Consider the following 17500-nt stretch of genomic DNA (forward strand, 5'->3'; position numbering starts at 1 on the left):
GTCTGTGTGTGTGTCTGTGTGTGTGTGTGTGTCTGTGTGTGTGTCTGTGTCTGTGTGTGTGTCTGTGTGTGTGTCTGTGTGTGTGTCTGTGTCTGTGTGTGTCTGTGTCTGTGTGTGTGTCTGTCTGTGTGTGTGTGTCTGTGTGTGTGTCTGTGTCTGTGTGTGTGTCTGTGTGTGTGTCTGTGTGTGTGTCTGTGTGTGTGTGTGTCTGTCTGTGTGTGCGTGTCTGTGTGTGTCTGTGTGTGTGTGTGTCTGTCTGTGTGTGCGTGTCTGTGTGTGCGTTTCTGTGTGTGCGTTTCTGTGTGTGCGTTTCTGTGTGTGTGTCTGTGTGTGTGTGTGTGTGTGTCTGTGTCTGTGTGTTTGTCTGTGTGTGTGTCTGTGTGTGTGTGTCTGTGTGTGTGTCTGTCTGTGTGTGTGTCTGTGTGTGTGTCTGTGTCTGTGTGTGTGTGTCTGTGTGTGTGTCTGTCTGTGTGTGTCTGTGTGTGTGTCTGTGTCTGTGTGTGTGTGTCTGTGTGTGTGTCTGTGTGTGTGTCTGTGTCTCTGTGTGTGTCTGTGTGTGTGTCTGTGTGTGTGTCTGTGTCTGTGTGTGTGTCTGTGTCTGTGTGTGTCTGTGTGTGTGTGTGCATGTCTGTGTCTGTGTGTGTGTGTCTGTGTGTGTGTCTGTGTGTGTGTCTGTGTGTGTCTGTGTGTGTGTCTGTGTCTGTGTGTGTCTGTGTGTGTGTCTGTGTGTGTGTCTGTGTCTGTGTCTGTGTCTGTGTGTGTGTCTGTGTGTGTGTCTGTGTCTGTGTGTCTGTGTGTGTGTCTGTGTGTGTGTGCGTGTGTCCACATACTTGTAGTAGAGCAGCATGTCAGCAGGATAATCACTGAAGACAGTCACAGTGTCACTCTTTATGTAGTTGTACATGCAGGTCAGCTGAGGTACACACAGCAGTGCTGACGTTAGCCTAGCGCATCACTGACGTTTTACCTACTGTTAGACTAGCATGTTTTAGCACTGTTTTAGCCTAGCATATCATTAGCATATCATCAACTGCTACAGGAATTGTGTTAACAGTGAAGATACAGTGTTACTTGCTAATGAACTAGCTAATTAAACATCAGCTAATGAGACTAGCGTGTGACGTCATTACTACATTTAAGTCTAAATATTACATTTCCACAGTGTTGTGTGTCTGACCTGAGACTCCTGTAGCTTGACCTTTTTGTTGCCACGGCGCCTGCAACCTCTGACCAGGTTCTTCACTTTCTGTGTGCTGAACCTCTGAACACGTGTGCAGGTGAAGCCCTGCAACACCTGGAACGATATACTGCAGAAAGACAAACATACTCTTCACCACGTGCTGACCAGACTCACTGACCAGCCAATAACCAGAACTTATGTGTGTTATATCAGGTGTATTATTTATCAGGTTTGTTAGATCAGGTGTGTTATTGATCAGGTGTGTTATTGATCAGGTGTGTTATTTATCAGGTGTGTTAGATCAGGTGTGTTAGATCAGGTGTGTTAGATCAGGTGTGTTATTTATCAGGTGTGTTAGATCAGGTGTGTTATTTATCAGGTGTGTTAGATCAGGTGTGTTATTTATCAGGTGCGTTATTTATCAGGTGTGTTAGATCAGGTGTGTTATTTATCAGGTGTGTTATTTATCAGGTGTGTTAGATCAGGTGTGTTATTTATCAGGTGCGTTATTTATCAGGTGTGTTAGATCAGGTGTGTTATTTATCAGGTGTGTTATTTATCAGGTGTGTTAGATCAGGTGTGTTATTTATCAGGTGCGTTATTTATCAGGTGTGTTAGATCAGGTGTGTTATTTATCAGGTGTGTTATTTATCAGGTGTGTTAGATCAGGTGTGTTATTTATCAGGTGCGTTATTTATCAGGTGTGTTAGATCAGGTGTGTTAGATCAGGTGTGTTATTTATCAGGTGTGTTATTTATCAGGTGTGTTAGATCAGGTGTGTTATTTATCAGGTGTGTTAGATCAGGTGTGTTATTTATCAGGTGTGTTATTTATCAGGTGTGTTAGATCAGGTGTGTTATTTATCAGGTGTGTTAGATCAGGTGTGTTATTTATCAGGTGTGTTAGATCAGGTGTGTTATTTATCAGGTGTGTTAGATCAGGTGTGCTATTTATCAGGTGTGTTATTTATCAGGTGTGTTAGATCAGGTGTGTTATTTATCAGGTGTGTTAGATCAGGTGTGTTATTTATCAGGTGTGTTATTTATCAGGTGTGTTATTTATCAGGTGTGTTAGATCAGGTGTGTTATTTATCAGGTGTGTTAGATCAGGTGTGTTATTTATCAGGTGTGTTAGATCAGGTGTGTTATTTATCAGGTGTGTTATTTATCAGGTGTGTTAGATCAGGTGTGTTATTTATCAGGTGTGTTAGATCAGGTGTGTTATTTATCAGGTGTGTTAGATCAGGTGTGTTATTTATCAGGTGTGTTATTTATCAGGTGTGTTAGATCAGGTGTGTTATTTATCAGGTGTGTTATTTATCAGGTGTGTTAGATCAGGTGTGTTATTTATCAGGTGTGTTATTTATCAGGTGTGTTAGATCAGGTGTGTTATTTATCAGGTGTGTTATTTATCAGGTGTGTTATTTATCAGGTGTGTTAGATCAGGTGTGTTATTTATCAGGTGTGTTATTTATCAGGTGTGTTATTTATCAGGTGTGTTATTTATCAGGTGTGTTAGATCAGGTGTGTTATTTATCAGGTGTGTTATTTATCAGGTGTGTTAGATCAGGTGTGTTATTTATCAGGTGTGTTAGATCAGGTGTGTTATTTATCAGGTGTGTTAGATCAGGTGTGTTATTTATCAGGTGTGTTAGATCAGGTGTGTTATTTATCAGGTGTGTTAGATCAGGTGTGTTATTTATCAGGTGTGTTATTTATCAGGTGTGTTAGATCAGGTGTGTTATTTATCAGGTGTGTTATTTATCAGGTGTGTTAGATCAGGTGTGTTATTTATCAGGTGTGTTATTTATCAGGTGTGTTAGATCAGGTGTGTTATTGATCAGGTGTGTTATTTATCAGGTGTGTTAGATCAGGTGTGTTATTTATCAGGTGTGTTATTTATCAGGTGTGTTATTTATCAGGTGTGTTATTTATCAGGTGTGTTAGATCAGGTGTGTTATTTATCAGGTGTGTTAGATCAGGTGTGTTATTTATCAGGTGTGTTAGATCAGGTGTGTTATTTATCAGGTGTGTTAGATCAGGTGTGTTATTTATCAGGTGTGTTATTTATCAGGTGTGTTAGATCAGGTGTGTTATTTATCAGGTGTGTTATTTATCAGGTGTGTTAGATCAGGTGTGTTATTTATCAGGTGTGTTATTTATCAGGTGTGTTATTTATCAGGTGTGTTAGATCAGGTGTGTTATTTATCAGGTGTGTTAGATCAGGTGTGTTATTTATCAGGTGTGTTATTTATCAGGTGTGTTATTTATCAGGTGTGTTATTTATCAGGTGTGTTAGATCAGGTGTGTTATTTATCAGGTGTGTTAGATCAGGTGTGTTATTTATCAGGTGTGTTATTTATCAGGTGTGTTAGATCAGGTGTGTTATTTATCAGGTGTGTTAGATCAGGTGTGTTATTTATCAGGTGTGTTATTTATCAGGTGTGTTAGATCAGGTGTGTTATTTATCAGGTGTGTTAGATCAGGTGTGTTATTTATCAGGAGTGTTAGATCAGGTGTGTTATTTATCAGGTGTGTTAGATCAGGTGTGTTATTTATCAGGTGTGTTATTTATCAGGTGTGTTAGATCAGGTGTGTTATTTATCAGGTGTGTTAGATCAGGTGTGTTATTTATCAGGTGTGTTATTTATCAGGTGTGTTATTTATCAGGTGTGTTAGATCAGGTGTGTTATTTATCAGGTGTGTTAGATCAGGTGTGTTATTTATCAGGTGTGTTATTTATCAGGTGTGTTAGATCAGGTGTGTTATTTATCAGGTGTGTTAGATCAGGTGTGTTATTTATCAGGTGTGTTATTTATCAGGTGTGTTAGATCAGGTGTGTTATTTATCAGGTGTGTTAGATCAGGTGTGTTATTTATCAGGTGTGTTAGATCAGGTGTGTTATTTATCAGGTGTGTTAGATCAGGTGTGTTATTTATCAGGTGTGTTATTTATCAGGTGTGTTAGATCAGGTGTGTTATTTATCAGGTGTGTTAGATCAGGTGTGTTATTTATCAGGTGTGTTATTTATCAGGTGTGTTATTTATCAGGTGTGTTAGATCAGGTGTGTTATTTATCAGGTGTGTTAGATCAGGTGTGTTATTTATCAGGTGTGTTATTTATCAGGTGTGTTAGATCAGGTGTGTTATTTATCAGGTGTGTTATTTATCAGGTGTGTTAGATCAGGTGTGTTATTTATCAGGTGTGTTATTTATCAGGTGTGTTAGATCAGGTGTGTTATTTATCAGGTGTGTTAGATCAGGTGTGTTATTTATCAGGTGTGTTATTTATCAGGTGTGTTATTTATCAGGTGTGTTAGATCAGGTGTGTTATTTATCAGGTGTGTTAGATCAGGTGTGTTATTTATCAGGTGTGTTATTTATCAGGTGTGTTAGATCAGGTGTGTTATTTATCAGGTGTGTTATTTATCAGGTGTGTTATTTATCAGGTGTGTTATTTATCAGGTGTGTTAGATCAGGTGTGTTATTTATCAGGTGTGTTATTTATCAGGTGTGTTATTTATCAGGTGTGTTAGATCAGGTGTGTTATTTATCAGGTGTGTTATTTATCAGGTGTGTTAGATCAGGTGTGTTATTTATCAGGTGTGTTAGATCAGGTGTGTTATTTATCAGGTGTGTTATTTATCAGGTGTGTTATTTATCAGGTGTGTTAGATCAGGTGTGTTATTTATCAGGTGTGTTATTTATCAGGTGTGTTATTTATCAGGTGTGTTATTTATCAGGTGTGTTAGATCAGGTGTGTTATTTATCAGGTGTGTTATTTATCAGGTGTGTTATTTATCAGGTGTGTTATTTATCAGGTGTGTTAGATCAGGTGTGTTATTTATCAGGTGTGTTATTTATCAGGTGTGTTATTTATCAGGTGTGTTATTTATCAGGTGTGTTATTGATCAGGTGTGTTATTTATCAGGTGTGTTAGATCAGGTGTGTTATTTATCAGGTGTGTTATTTATCAGGTGTGTTAGATCAGGTGTGTTATTTATCAGGTGTGTTATTTATCAGGTGTGTTATTTATCAGGTGTGTTATTTATCAGGTGTGTTATTGATCAGGTGTGTTATTTATCAGGTGTGTTAGATCAGGTGTGTTATTTATCAGGTGTGTTATTTATCAGGTGTGTTAGATCAGGTGTGTTATTTATCAGGTGTGTTATTTATCAGGTGTGTTATTTATCAGGTGTGTTAGATCAGGTGTGTTATTTATCAGGTGTGTTAGATCAGGTGTGTTATTTATCAGGTGTGTTATTTATCAGGTGTGTTAGATCAGGTGTGTTATTTATCAGGTGTGTTAGATCAGGTGTGTTATTTATCAGGTGTGTTATTTATCAGGTGTGTTAGATCAGGTGTGTTATTTATCAGGTGTGTTAGATCAGGTGTGTTATTTATCAGGTGTGTTAGATCAGGTGTGTTATTTATCAGGTGTGTTAGATCAGGTGTGTTATTTATCAGGTGTGTTATTTATCAGGTGTGTTAGATCAGGTGTGTTATTTATCAGGTGTGTTAGATCAGGTGTGTTATTTATCAGGTGTGTTATTTATCAGGTGTGTTATTTATCAGGTGTGTTAGATCAGGTGTGTTATTTATCAGGTGTGTTAGATCAGGTGTGTTATTTATCAGGTGTGTTATTTATCAGGTGTGTTAGATCAGGTGTGTTATTTATCAGGTGTGTTATTTATCAGGTGTGTTAGATCAGGTGTGTTATTTATCAGGTGTGTTATTTATCAGGTGTGTTAGATCAGGTGTGTTATTTATCAGGTGTGTTAGATCAGGTGTGTTATTTATCAGGTGTGTTATTTATCAGGTGTGTTATTTATCAGGTGTGTTAGATCAGGTGTGTTATTTATCAGGTGTGTTAGATCAGGTGTGTTATTTATCAGGTGTGTTATTTATCAGGTGTGTTAGATCAGGTGTGTTATTTATCAGGTGTGTTAGATCAGGTGTGTTATTTATCAGGTGTGTTATTTATCAGGTGTGTTATTTATCAGGTGTGTTATTTATCAGGTGTGTTAGATCAGGTGTGTTATTTATCAGGTGTGTTATTTATCAGGTGTGTTATTTATCAGGTGTGTTAGATCAGGTGTGTTATTTATCAGGTGTGTTATTTATCAGGTGTGTTAGATCAGGTGTGTTATTTATCAGGTGTGTTAGATCAGGTGTGTTATTTATCAGGTGTGTTATTTATCAGGTGTGTTATTTATCAGGTGTGTTAGATCAGGTGTGTTATTTATCAGGTGTGTTATTTATCAGGTGTGTTATTTATCAGGTGTGTTATTTATCAGGTGTGTTATTTATCAGGTGTGTTAGATCAGGTGTGTTATTTATCAGGTGTGTTATTTATCAGGTGTGTTATTTATCAGGTGTGTTATTTATCAGGTGTGTTAGATCAGGTGTGTTATTTATCAGGTGTGTTATTTATCAGGTGTGTTATTTATCAGGTGTGTTATTTATCAGGTGTGTTATTGATCAGGTGTGTTATTTATCAGGTGTGTTAGATCAGGTGTGTTATTTATCAGGTGTGTTATTTATCAGGTGTGTTAGATCAGGTGTGTTATTTATCAGGTGCGTTATTTATCAGGTGTGTTATTTATCAGGTGTGTTATTTATCAGGTGTGTTAGATCAGGTGTGTTATTTATCAGGTGTGTTATTTATCAGGTGTGTTATTTATCAGGTGTGTTATTTATCAGGTGTGTTAGATCAGGTGTATATCAGTGTTACAGCAGAACTCACTTGTCTGCATCGGAGTATTCATCAGCCACTATGTCAAAGAACAGCATGGCCTGTGGAGAAAACATTTACACACAACTTCAGGTTTCAGAAATTGTTAATCAAATTCATTAAACCTCAGTTAAAACTACTGTGTTTACACATCAAATATAGTGTGATTGAGTGATTTGAGTGATTAGTGTGATTGAGTGATTAGTGTGATTGAGTGATTAGTGTGATTGAGTGATTTGAGTGATTAGTGTGATTGAATGATTTGAGTGATTAGTGTGATTGAGTGTTTAGTGTGATTGAGTGATTTGCGTGATTAGTGTGATTGAGTGATTAGTGTGATTGAGTGATTAGTGTGGTTGAGTGATTTGAGTGATTAGTGTGATTGAGTGATTAGTGTGATTGAATGATTTGAGTGATTAGTGTGATTGAATGATTTGAGTGATTAGTGTGATTGAGTGTTTAGTGTGATTGAGTGATTTGCGTGATTAGTGTGATTGAGTGTTTAGTGTGATTGAGTGTTTAGTGTGATTGATTAGTGTGATTGAATGATTAGTGTGATTGAGTGATTAGTGTGATTGAGTGATTAGTGTGATTGAGTGTTTAGTGTGATTGAATGATTAGTGTGGTTGAGTGATTTGAGTGATTAGTGTGATTGAGTGTTGTGTGATTGAGTGTTAAGTGTGATTGAGTGATTAGTGTGATTGAGTGATTAGTGTGATTGAGTGATTAGTGTGATTGAATGATTAGTGTGATAGAGTGATTTGAGTGATTAGTGTGATTAGTGTGATTGAATGATTAGTGTGATAGAGTGATTTGAGTGATTAGTGTGATTAGTGTGATTGAATGATTAGTGTGATTGAGTGATTAGTGTGATTGAGTGATTAGTGTGATTGAATGATTAGTGTGATAGAGTGATTTGAGTGATTAGTGTGATTAGTGTGATTGAATGATTAGTGTGATTGAGTGTTTAGTGTGATTGAGTGTTTAGTGTGATTGAATGATTTGAGTGATTAGTGTGATTGAGTGTTTAGTGTGATTGAGTGATTTGAGTGATTAGTGTGATTGAGTGTTTAGTGTGATTGAGTGTTTAGTGTGATTGAGTGTTTAGTGTGATTGAGTGATTAGTGTGATTGAATGATTTGAGTGATTAGTGTGATTGAGTGATTAGTGTGATTGAGTGATTTGAGTGATTTGAGTGTTTAGTGTGATTGAGTGTTTAGTGTGATTGAGTGTTTAGTGTGATTGAGTGATTAGTGTGATTGAATGATTTGAGTGATTAGTGTGATTAGTGTGATTGAGTGATTAGTGTGATTGAGTGATTTGAGTGATTAGTGTGATTGAGTGATTAGTGTGATTGAATGATTAGTGTGATAGAGTGATTTGAGTGATTAGTGTGATTGAATGATTAGTGTGATTGAGTGTTTAGTGTGATTGAGTGTTTAGTGTGATTGAATGATTAGTGTGATAGAGTGATTAGTGTGATTAGTGTGATTGAGTGTTTAGTGTGATTGAGTGTTTAGTGTGATTGAGTGTTTAGTGTGATTGAGTGTTTAGTGTGATTGAGTGTTTAGTGTGATTGAATGATTTGAGTGATTAGTGTGATTGAATGATTAGTGTGATTGAGTGATTTGAGTGATTTGAGTGTTTAGTGTGATTGAATGATTAGTGTGATTGAGTGTTTAGTGTGATTGAGTGTTTAGTGTGATTGAGGGTTTAGTGTGATTGAATGATTTGAGTGATTAGTGTGATTGAATGATTAGTGTGGTTGAGTGATTTGAGTGATTAGTGTGATTGAGTGTTAAGTGTGATTGAGTGATTAGTGTGATTGAGTGATTAGTGTGATTGAGTGATTTGAGTGATTAGTGTGATTGAGTGATTAGTGTGATTGAATGATTAGTGTGATAGAGTGATTTGAGTGATTAGTGTGATTAGTGTGATTGAATGATTAGTGTGATTGAGTGTTTAGTGTGATTGAGTGATTAGTGTGATTGAATGATTAGTGTGATAGAGTGATTTGAGTGATTAGTGTGATTAGTGTGATTGAGTGATTAGTGTGATTGAGTGATTTGAGTGATTAGTGTGATTGAGTGTTTAGTGTGATTGAATGATTAGTGTGATAGAGTGATTAGTGTGATTAGTGTGATTGAGTGTTTAGTGTGATTGAGTGTTTAGTGTGATTGAGTGATTAGTGTGATTGAGTGTTTAGTGTGATTGAGTGATTAGTGTGATTGAGTGATTAGTGTGATTGAGTGATTTGAGTGATTAGTGTGATTGAGTGATTTGAGTGATTAGTGTGATTGAGTGATTAGTGTGATTGAGTGATTTGAGTGATTTGAGTGATTAGTGTGATTGAGTGTTTAGTGTGATTGAGTGATTTGAGTGATTAGTGTGATTGAGTGATTAGTGTGATTGAGTGATTTGAGTGATTTGAGTGATTAGTGTGATTGAGTGTTTAGTGTGATTGAGTGATTAGTGTGATTGAGTGTTTAGTGTGATTGAGTGATTTGAGTGATTATTGTGATTGAGTGATTAGTGTGATTGAGTGGATTGAGTGTTTAGTGTGATTGAGTGTTTAGTGTGATTGAGTGATTAGTGTGATTGAGTGATTAGTGTGATTATTGTGATTGAGTGATTAGTGTGATTGAGTGGATTGAGTGTTTAGTGTGATTGAGTGTTTAGTGTGATTGAGTGATTAGTGTGATTGAGTGATTTGAGTGATTAGTGTGATTGAGTGATTTGAGTGATTAGTGTGATTGAGTGATTAGTGTGATTGAGTGATTTGAGTGATTAGTGTGATTGAGTGATTTGAGTGATTAGTGTGATTGAGTGATTAGTGTGATTGAGTGATTAATGTGATTGAGTGATTTGAGTGATTAGTGTGATTGAGTGATTTGAGTGATTAGTGTGATTGAGTGATTTGAGTGATTAGTGTGATTGAGTGATTAGTGTGATTGAGTGATTAATGTGATTGAGTGATTTGAGTGATTTGAGTGATTAGTGTGATTGAGTGATTTGAGTGATTAGTGTGATTAAGTGTTTAGTGTGATTGAGTGATTAGTGTGATTGAGTGATTAGTGTGATTGAGTGATTTGAGTGATTAGTGTGATTGAGTGTTTAGTGTGATTGAGTGTTTAGTGTGATTGAATGATTAGTGTGATTGAGTGATTTGAGTGATTATTGTGATTGAGTGATTAGTGTGATTGAGTGGATTGAGTGTTTAGTGTGATTGAGTGTTTAGTGTGATTGAGTGATTAGTGTGATTGAGTGATTAGTGTGATTGAGTGATTTGAGTGATTAGTGTGATTGAGTGATTTGAGTGATTAGTGTGATTGAGTGATTAGTGTGTGAGTGATTTGAGTGATTAGTGTGATTGAGTGATTTGAGTGATTAGTGTGATTGAGTGATTAGTGTGATTGAGTGATTTGAGTGATTAGTGTGATTGAGTGATTTGAGTGATTAGTGTGATTGAGTGTTTAGTGTGATTGAGTGATTTGAGTGATTAGTGTGATTGAGTGATTAGTGTGATTGAGTGATTTGAGTGATTAGTGTGATTGAGTGATTTGAGTGATTAGTGTGATTGAGTGATTAGTGTGATTGAGTGATTAATGTGATTGAGTGATTTGAGTGATTTGAGTGATTAGTGTGATTGAGTGATTTGAGTGATTAGTGTGATTGAGTGTTTAGTGTGATTGAGTGATTAGTGTGATTGAGTGATTTGAGTGATTAGTGTGATTGAGTGATTTGAGTGATTAGTGTGATTGAGTGTTTAGTGTGATTGAGTGATTTGAGTGATTAGTGTGATTGAGTGATTAGTGTGATTGAGTGATTTGAGTGATTAGTGTGATTGAGTGTTTAGTGTGATTGAGTGATTTGAGTGATTAGTGTGATTGAGTGTTTAGTGTGATTGAGTGATTTGAGTGATTAGTGTGATTGAGTGTTTAGTGTGATTGAGTGATTTGAGTGATTAGTGTGATTGAGTGTTTAGTGTGATTGAGTGATTTGAGTGATTAGTGTGATTGAGTGATTAGTGTGATTGAGTGATTTGAGTGATTAGTGTGATTGAGTGATTAGTGTGATTGAGTGATTTGAGTGATTTGAGTGATTAGTGTGATTGAGTGATTGATTCGTGTGATTGAGTGATTAGTGTGATTGAATGATTTGAGTGATTTGAGTGATTAGTGTGATTGAGTGATTTGAGTGATTAGTGTGATTGAGTGATTAACTCCAAATCCTGATGTGTACAGTGTACAAAGACATACAAATCTGTTGGGAAATAGATACAACATCAGGACAATGGAGATGGGTCTAGGGTGACACCCCTGGTGTAGATCTACACTACTGATGACATGGGGTTTACTCATATTAAGCAGTGACTTAAACAGTATACAGTATCTTCAGCTGTCAGTGACTTTAGAAGAAGCTGGACCTGATCATTGGTCCACTGTTTCTGATTGAGTGTTGTTGCTGATTGCTGAGAGAGAAACAGCAGAGATGGGCGAGGAATCAACGGTGTCATGTTTCCTGGCACATTCTGGACAACAGTGTCAGGGCTGGAGTTCAAAGAGATAATCTATGGAGGAGAGAGAGCGAGATAGAGAGAGAGAGTGTGTGTGTGTGTGAGAGAGAGAGAGATAGAGAGAAAGATATGCTAATAAACAGTAATATCATTGTTTGCTAGTAAAGAATTGAATCTCTGGCCACACAAATGAAAGTGACTTTATACAACAATTACGATGCAACAAATGGCGAGCCAGCCAGGAGTCACAGAAAACAAGATTCAAGCTACCTTGGTTGTATCATCAGATGTATGATGTTTGTTTGAATTATGTGTGTGTGTGTGTTACCTGGTTGACAATGATCTCCTGTGTGGTGATGGGAGTAGTGATAACATCACTTAGGAAGGAAGGAAACTGCAGGGCACTGAGCAGAGAAGATGCAGAGATGTAGCTGAACAGTGCAGAAGGAACACCCATCAACAGACTGCCCAACTGCTGCAATGACTCGACTGAGGTGATCTACACACACACACACACACACACAAAATCTAATACATGTTTCATGTTCATGGTTCAGATCCATATAATCCGGTATATTCAAAAGGAGCTCGTGATGCTCAAGATGGCAAGGTGAACACATTAAGTGTTTAAAGTCATCAAAATACTGTTGCTTGGCAACTGGAAGTAAAACAGCAAGCATCGCTAACTACTGTAACTATCAAACTAATGTAACTATCTTATTTAGCAATAACATCTAAATGTTATAAGGTAGGGTATATATGTATACAGAATATGTATATAAAATATAGAATATATATAAAGAATATATATAAAATATAGTGAAAGCTTTATAATATATATTGCACTGAGTCATGATTGCTTCTTTACTGGTGCTTAGTAAAAAGCTGGGTGAGACTACATACCTTAAACTCTCCAATTGAGAACAGTGATTGGATGATGGCCATGGCCTGGCTCTGGCTCCAGCCATCCACAGAACTGAGGAAACTGAGAGAGGACAGTAGGGTGGAGGGGCTACAGGCTGATATCTGACCAACACTAAGACCAGTGATGGAGTTACCCAATGCCACAATGGTGTTTGAATTCAGGGTGTCCACGTTACTTGCTAGTGCAGAAGATACCTACAGAGAAAAACACAGAAACATAATTAATCATGCTGTATAATAAGCTCACAATGCACACACACACAGTGGTGGTTTGTAATACTATACTGTGATAATTGGTGTGTGTGTATACTTACAGTAGGCTCTATGTTTGTGCACTGCTTTTGTAGAGATTCGGTAATGCTCACTACATCACTCTGAGACATTGTTGTGAACGCACTTGCTGGAGCAGAACACCACAGTGGTTTCGGGAGACTACACAAACACACACACAACACACCAAAAATTAAATATGTATCTGAATAAGACAGGTGGGTATGTCTGAGTGAGAGAAATGGGTGTGTCTGAGTGAGACTGAGGGGTGTGTCTGAGTGAGACAGATGGGGGTGTCTGAGTGAGATGGGTGGGCGTGTCTGAGTGAGACAGGTGGGCGTGTCTGAGTGAGACAGGTGGGCGTATCTGAGTAGACTACCTCTATGTATAGTTAAACTCATTCTGAATGTGTATTTCAGTAAAGTTCACACTATAAGATGCTGATGGAATCGTGTTAGTGTTAGCTCACTATAGCACGCTGAAGTCCGGACTGGCATCGAATAGCATATTTGTGTAGACAGAGATGACGTCCTGGCTCACGTTGTTCTTTGTGAACAGTTCAAGGTTCTGTGCATTCAAAGTGAACTGCTGCAGCTGGAGAAGCAACACAGACAGATTGTTTAACCCTGGAGGCATCAGACTGTATGGACTGGCTTCTTCTACAGATGTTCCACAATATTAAAGGGAACTTTAAATGGATGGACAAGCTGTTATAGGAACTTCAGAGTGATTTACAGCATAGTGTTATTATATAGTATAGTGTTATATAGTATAGTGTTATTATATAGTATAGTGTTATATAGTATAGTGTTATTATATAGTATAGTGTAATTATATAGTATAGTGTTATATAGTATAGTGTTATATAGTATAGTGTTATTATATAGTATAGTGTTATATAGTATAGTGTTATATAGTATAGTGTTATATAGTATAGTGTTATATAGTATAGTGTTATTATATAGTATAGCGTAATTATATAGTATAGTGTTATATAGTATAGTGTTATATAGTATAGTGTTATATAGTATGGTGTTATATAGTATAGTGTAATATAGTATAGTGTTATTATATAGTATAGTGTTATTATATAGTATAGTGTTATTCTATGGTATAGTGTTATTATATAGTATAGTGTTATTATATAGTATAGTGTAATATAGTATAGTGTTATATAGTATAGTGTTATTATATAGTATAGTGTTATTATATAGTATAGTGCTATATAGTAAAGTGTTATATAGTATAGTGTTATATAGTATAGTGTTATTATATAGTATAGTGTTATTATATAGTATAGTGTTATTATATAGTATAGTGTAATATAGTATAGTGTTATATAGTATAGTGTTATTATATAGTATAGTGTTATTATATAGTATAGTGCTATATAGTAAAGTGTTATATAGTATAGTGTTATTCTATGGTATAGTGTTATTATATAGTATAGTGTAATATAGTATAGTGTTATATAGTATAGTGTTATTATATAGTATAGTGTTATTATATAGTATAGTGCTATATAGTAAAGTGTTATATAGTATAGTGTTATATAGTATAGTGTTATATAGTATAGTGTTATTATATAGTATAGTGTTATATAGTATAGTGTTATATAGTATAGTGTTATTATATAGTATAGTGTTATATAGTATAGTGTTATATAGTATAGTGTTATATAGTATAGTGTTATTATATAGTATAGTGTTATTATATAGTATAGTGTTATATAGTATAGTGTTATATAGTATAGTGTAATTATATGGTATAGTGTTATTATATGGTATAGTGTTATTATATAGTATAGTGTTATTATATAGTATAGTGATATATAGTATAGTGTTATTATATAGTATAGTGTTATATAGTATAGTGTTCTTATATAGTATAGTGTTATTCTATGGTATAGTGTTATATAGTATAGTGTTATTATATAGTATAGTGTTATATAGTATAGTGTTATTCTATGGTATAGTGTTATTATATAGTATAGTGTTATATAGTATAGTGTTATTATATAGTATAGTGTTATTATATAGTATAGTGTTATTCTATGGTATAGTGTTATTATATAGTATAGTGATATATAGTATAGTGTTATTATATAGTATAGTGTTATATAGTATAGTGTTATTATATAGTATAGTGTTATTCTATGGTATAGTGTTATTATATAGTATAGTGTTATATAGTATAGTGTTATTATATAGTATAGTGTTCTTATATAGTATAGTGTTCTTATATAGTATAGTTTTATTCTATGGTATAGTGTTATTATATAGTATAGTGTTATATAGTATAGTGTTCTTATATAGTATAGTTTTATTCTATGGTATAGTGTTATTATATAGTATAGTGTTATTATATAGTATAGTGTTATTATATAGTATAGTGTTATATAGTATAGTGTTATTATATAGTATAGTGTTATTATATAGTATAGTGTTATTCTATGGTATAGTGTTATTATATAGTATAGTGTTATTATATAGTATAGTGTAATATAGTATAGTGTTATATAGTATAGTGTTATTATATAGTATAGTGTTATTATATAGTATAGTGCTATATAGTAAAGTGTTATATAGTATAGTGTTATATAGTATAGTGTTATTATATAGTATAGTGTTATATAGTATAGTGTTATTCTATGGTATAGTGTTATTATATAGTATAGTGTTATTATATAGTATAGTGTAATATAGTATAGTGTTATATAGTATAGTGTTATTATATAGTATAGTGCTATATAGTAAAGTGTTATATAGTATAGTGTTATATAGTATAGTGTTATTACATAGTATAGTTATATAGTATAGTGTTATTATATAGTATAGTGTTATATAGTATAGTGCTATATAGTATAGTGTTATATAGTATAGTGTTATATAGTATAGTGTTATTATATAGTATAGTGCTATATAGTATAGTGTTATATAGTATAGTGTTATATAGTATAGTGTTATTATATAGTATAGTGTTATATAGTATAGTGTTATATAGTATAGTGTAATTATATGGTATAGTGTTATTATATGGTATAGTGTTATTATATAGTATAGTGTTATTATATAGTATAGTGTTATTATATAGTATAGTGTTATATAGTATAGTGTTATTCTATGGTATAGTGTTATTATATAGTATAGTGTTATATAGTATAGTGTTATTATATAGTATAGTGTTATTATATAGTATAGTGTTATTATATAGTATAGTGTTATTCTATGGTATAGTGTTATTATATAGTATAGTGATATATAGTATAGTGTTATTATATAGTATAGTGTTATATAGTATAGTGTTATTATATAGTATAGTGTTCTTATATAGTATAGTGTTATTCTATGGTATAGTGTTATATAGTATAGTGTTATTATATAGTATAGTGTTATTCTATGGTATAGTGTTATTATATAGTATAGTGTTATATAGTATAGTGTTATTATATAGTATAGTGTTCTTATATAGTATAGTGTTCTTATATAGTATAGTTTTATTCTATGGTATAGTGTTATTATATAGTATAGTGTTATATAGTATAGTGTTATTATATAGTATAGTTTTATTCTATGGTATAGTGTTATTATATAGTATAGTGTTATTATATAGTATAGTGTTATTATATAGTATAGTGTTATATAGTATAGTGTTATTATATAGTATAGTGTTATTATATGGTATAGTGTTATTATATAGTATAGTGTTATTCTATGGTAGTGTTATTATATAGTATAGTGTTATTATATAGTATAGTGTTATATAGTATAGTGTTATTATATAGTATAGTGTTATATAGTATAGTGTTATTCTATGGTATAGTGTTATATAGTATAGTGTTATTATATAGTATGTTATTATATAGTATAGTGTTATATAGTATAGTGTTATTATATAGTATAGTGTTATATAGTATAGTGTTATTATATGGTATAGTGTTATTATATAGTATAGTGTTATATAGTATAGTGTTATTATATAGTATAGTGTTATTATATAGTATAGTGTTATTCTATGGTAGTGTTATTATATAGTATAGTGTTATTATATAGTATAGTGTTATATAGTATAGTGTTATTCTATGGTATAGTGTTATATAGTATAGTGTTATTATATAGTATGTTATTATATAGTATAGTGTTATATAGTATAGTGTTATTATATAGTATAGTGTTATATAGTATAGTGTTATTATATGGTATAGTGTTATTATATAGTATAGTGTTATATAGTATAGTGTTATTATATAGTATAGTGTTATATAGTATAGTGTTATTATATGGTATAGTGTTATTATATAGTATAGTGTTATATAGTATAGTGTTATATAGTATAGTGTTATTATATAGTATAGTGTTATATAGTATAGTGTTATATAGTATAGTGTTATTATATAGTATAGTGTTATATAGTATAGTGTTATATAGTATAGTGTTATATAGTATAGTGTTATTGTATAGTATAGTGTTATATAGTATAGTGTTATATAGTATAGTGTTATTATATAGTATAATGTTATTATATAGTATAGTGTTATATAGTATAGTGTTATATAGTATAGTGTTATTGTATAGTATAGTGTTATATAGTATAGTGTTATTATATAGTATAGTGTTATTATATAGTATAGTGTTATATAGTATAGTGTTATATAGTATAGTGTTATTATATAGTATAATGTTATTATATAGTATAGTGTTATTATATGGTATAGTGTTATTATTAACACTTTATAAAAAAAGTTTTTTAAAAAAAGAGTGTTTAAAAAAAAAGGTTTAGATGTGTTGGAGGGCTTGGAACACATTACCATTTTTCATCACTTTAGGAACTTTTTGCTACAGATACGTTTTCCAGAATAGAGATGATCTGAAATGCCAG

General features: G+C 33.1%; 1 protein-coding gene across 1 annotated transcript in view; it reads right to left on the bottom strand.

Annotated features, from left to right (window-relative positions):
* LOC131346630 (uncharacterized) overlaps positions 1 to 17500 on the bottom strand; it is a 75049-nt gene that overhangs the window by 17704 nt on the left and 39845 nt on the right. The window contains exons 36-43 of the mRNA XM_058380165.1: positions 13092 to 13216; positions 12667 to 12784; positions 12332 to 12547; positions 11757 to 11927; positions 11339 to 11482; positions 6925 to 6974; positions 1178 to 1307; positions 831 to 913 (exon numbers count right to left, since the gene is read on the bottom strand). Coding sequence (XP_058236148.1) covers positions 831 to 913; positions 1178 to 1307; positions 6925 to 6974; positions 11339 to 11482; positions 11757 to 11927; positions 12332 to 12547; positions 12667 to 12784; positions 13092 to 13216 — 1037 coding nt within the window. The remainder of the gene's footprint in view (positions 1 to 830; positions 914 to 1177; positions 1308 to 6924; positions 6975 to 11338; positions 11483 to 11756; positions 11928 to 12331; positions 12548 to 12666; positions 12785 to 13091; positions 13217 to 17500) is intronic.

Source organism: Hemibagrus wyckioides, linkage group LG26 (assembly GCF_019097595.1).
Source record: "Hemibagrus wyckioides isolate EC202008001 linkage group LG26, SWU_Hwy_1.0, whole genome shotgun sequence".
NCBI classification, from domain to species: Eukaryota; Metazoa; Chordata; class Actinopteri; order Siluriformes; family Bagridae; genus Hemibagrus; species Hemibagrus wyckioides.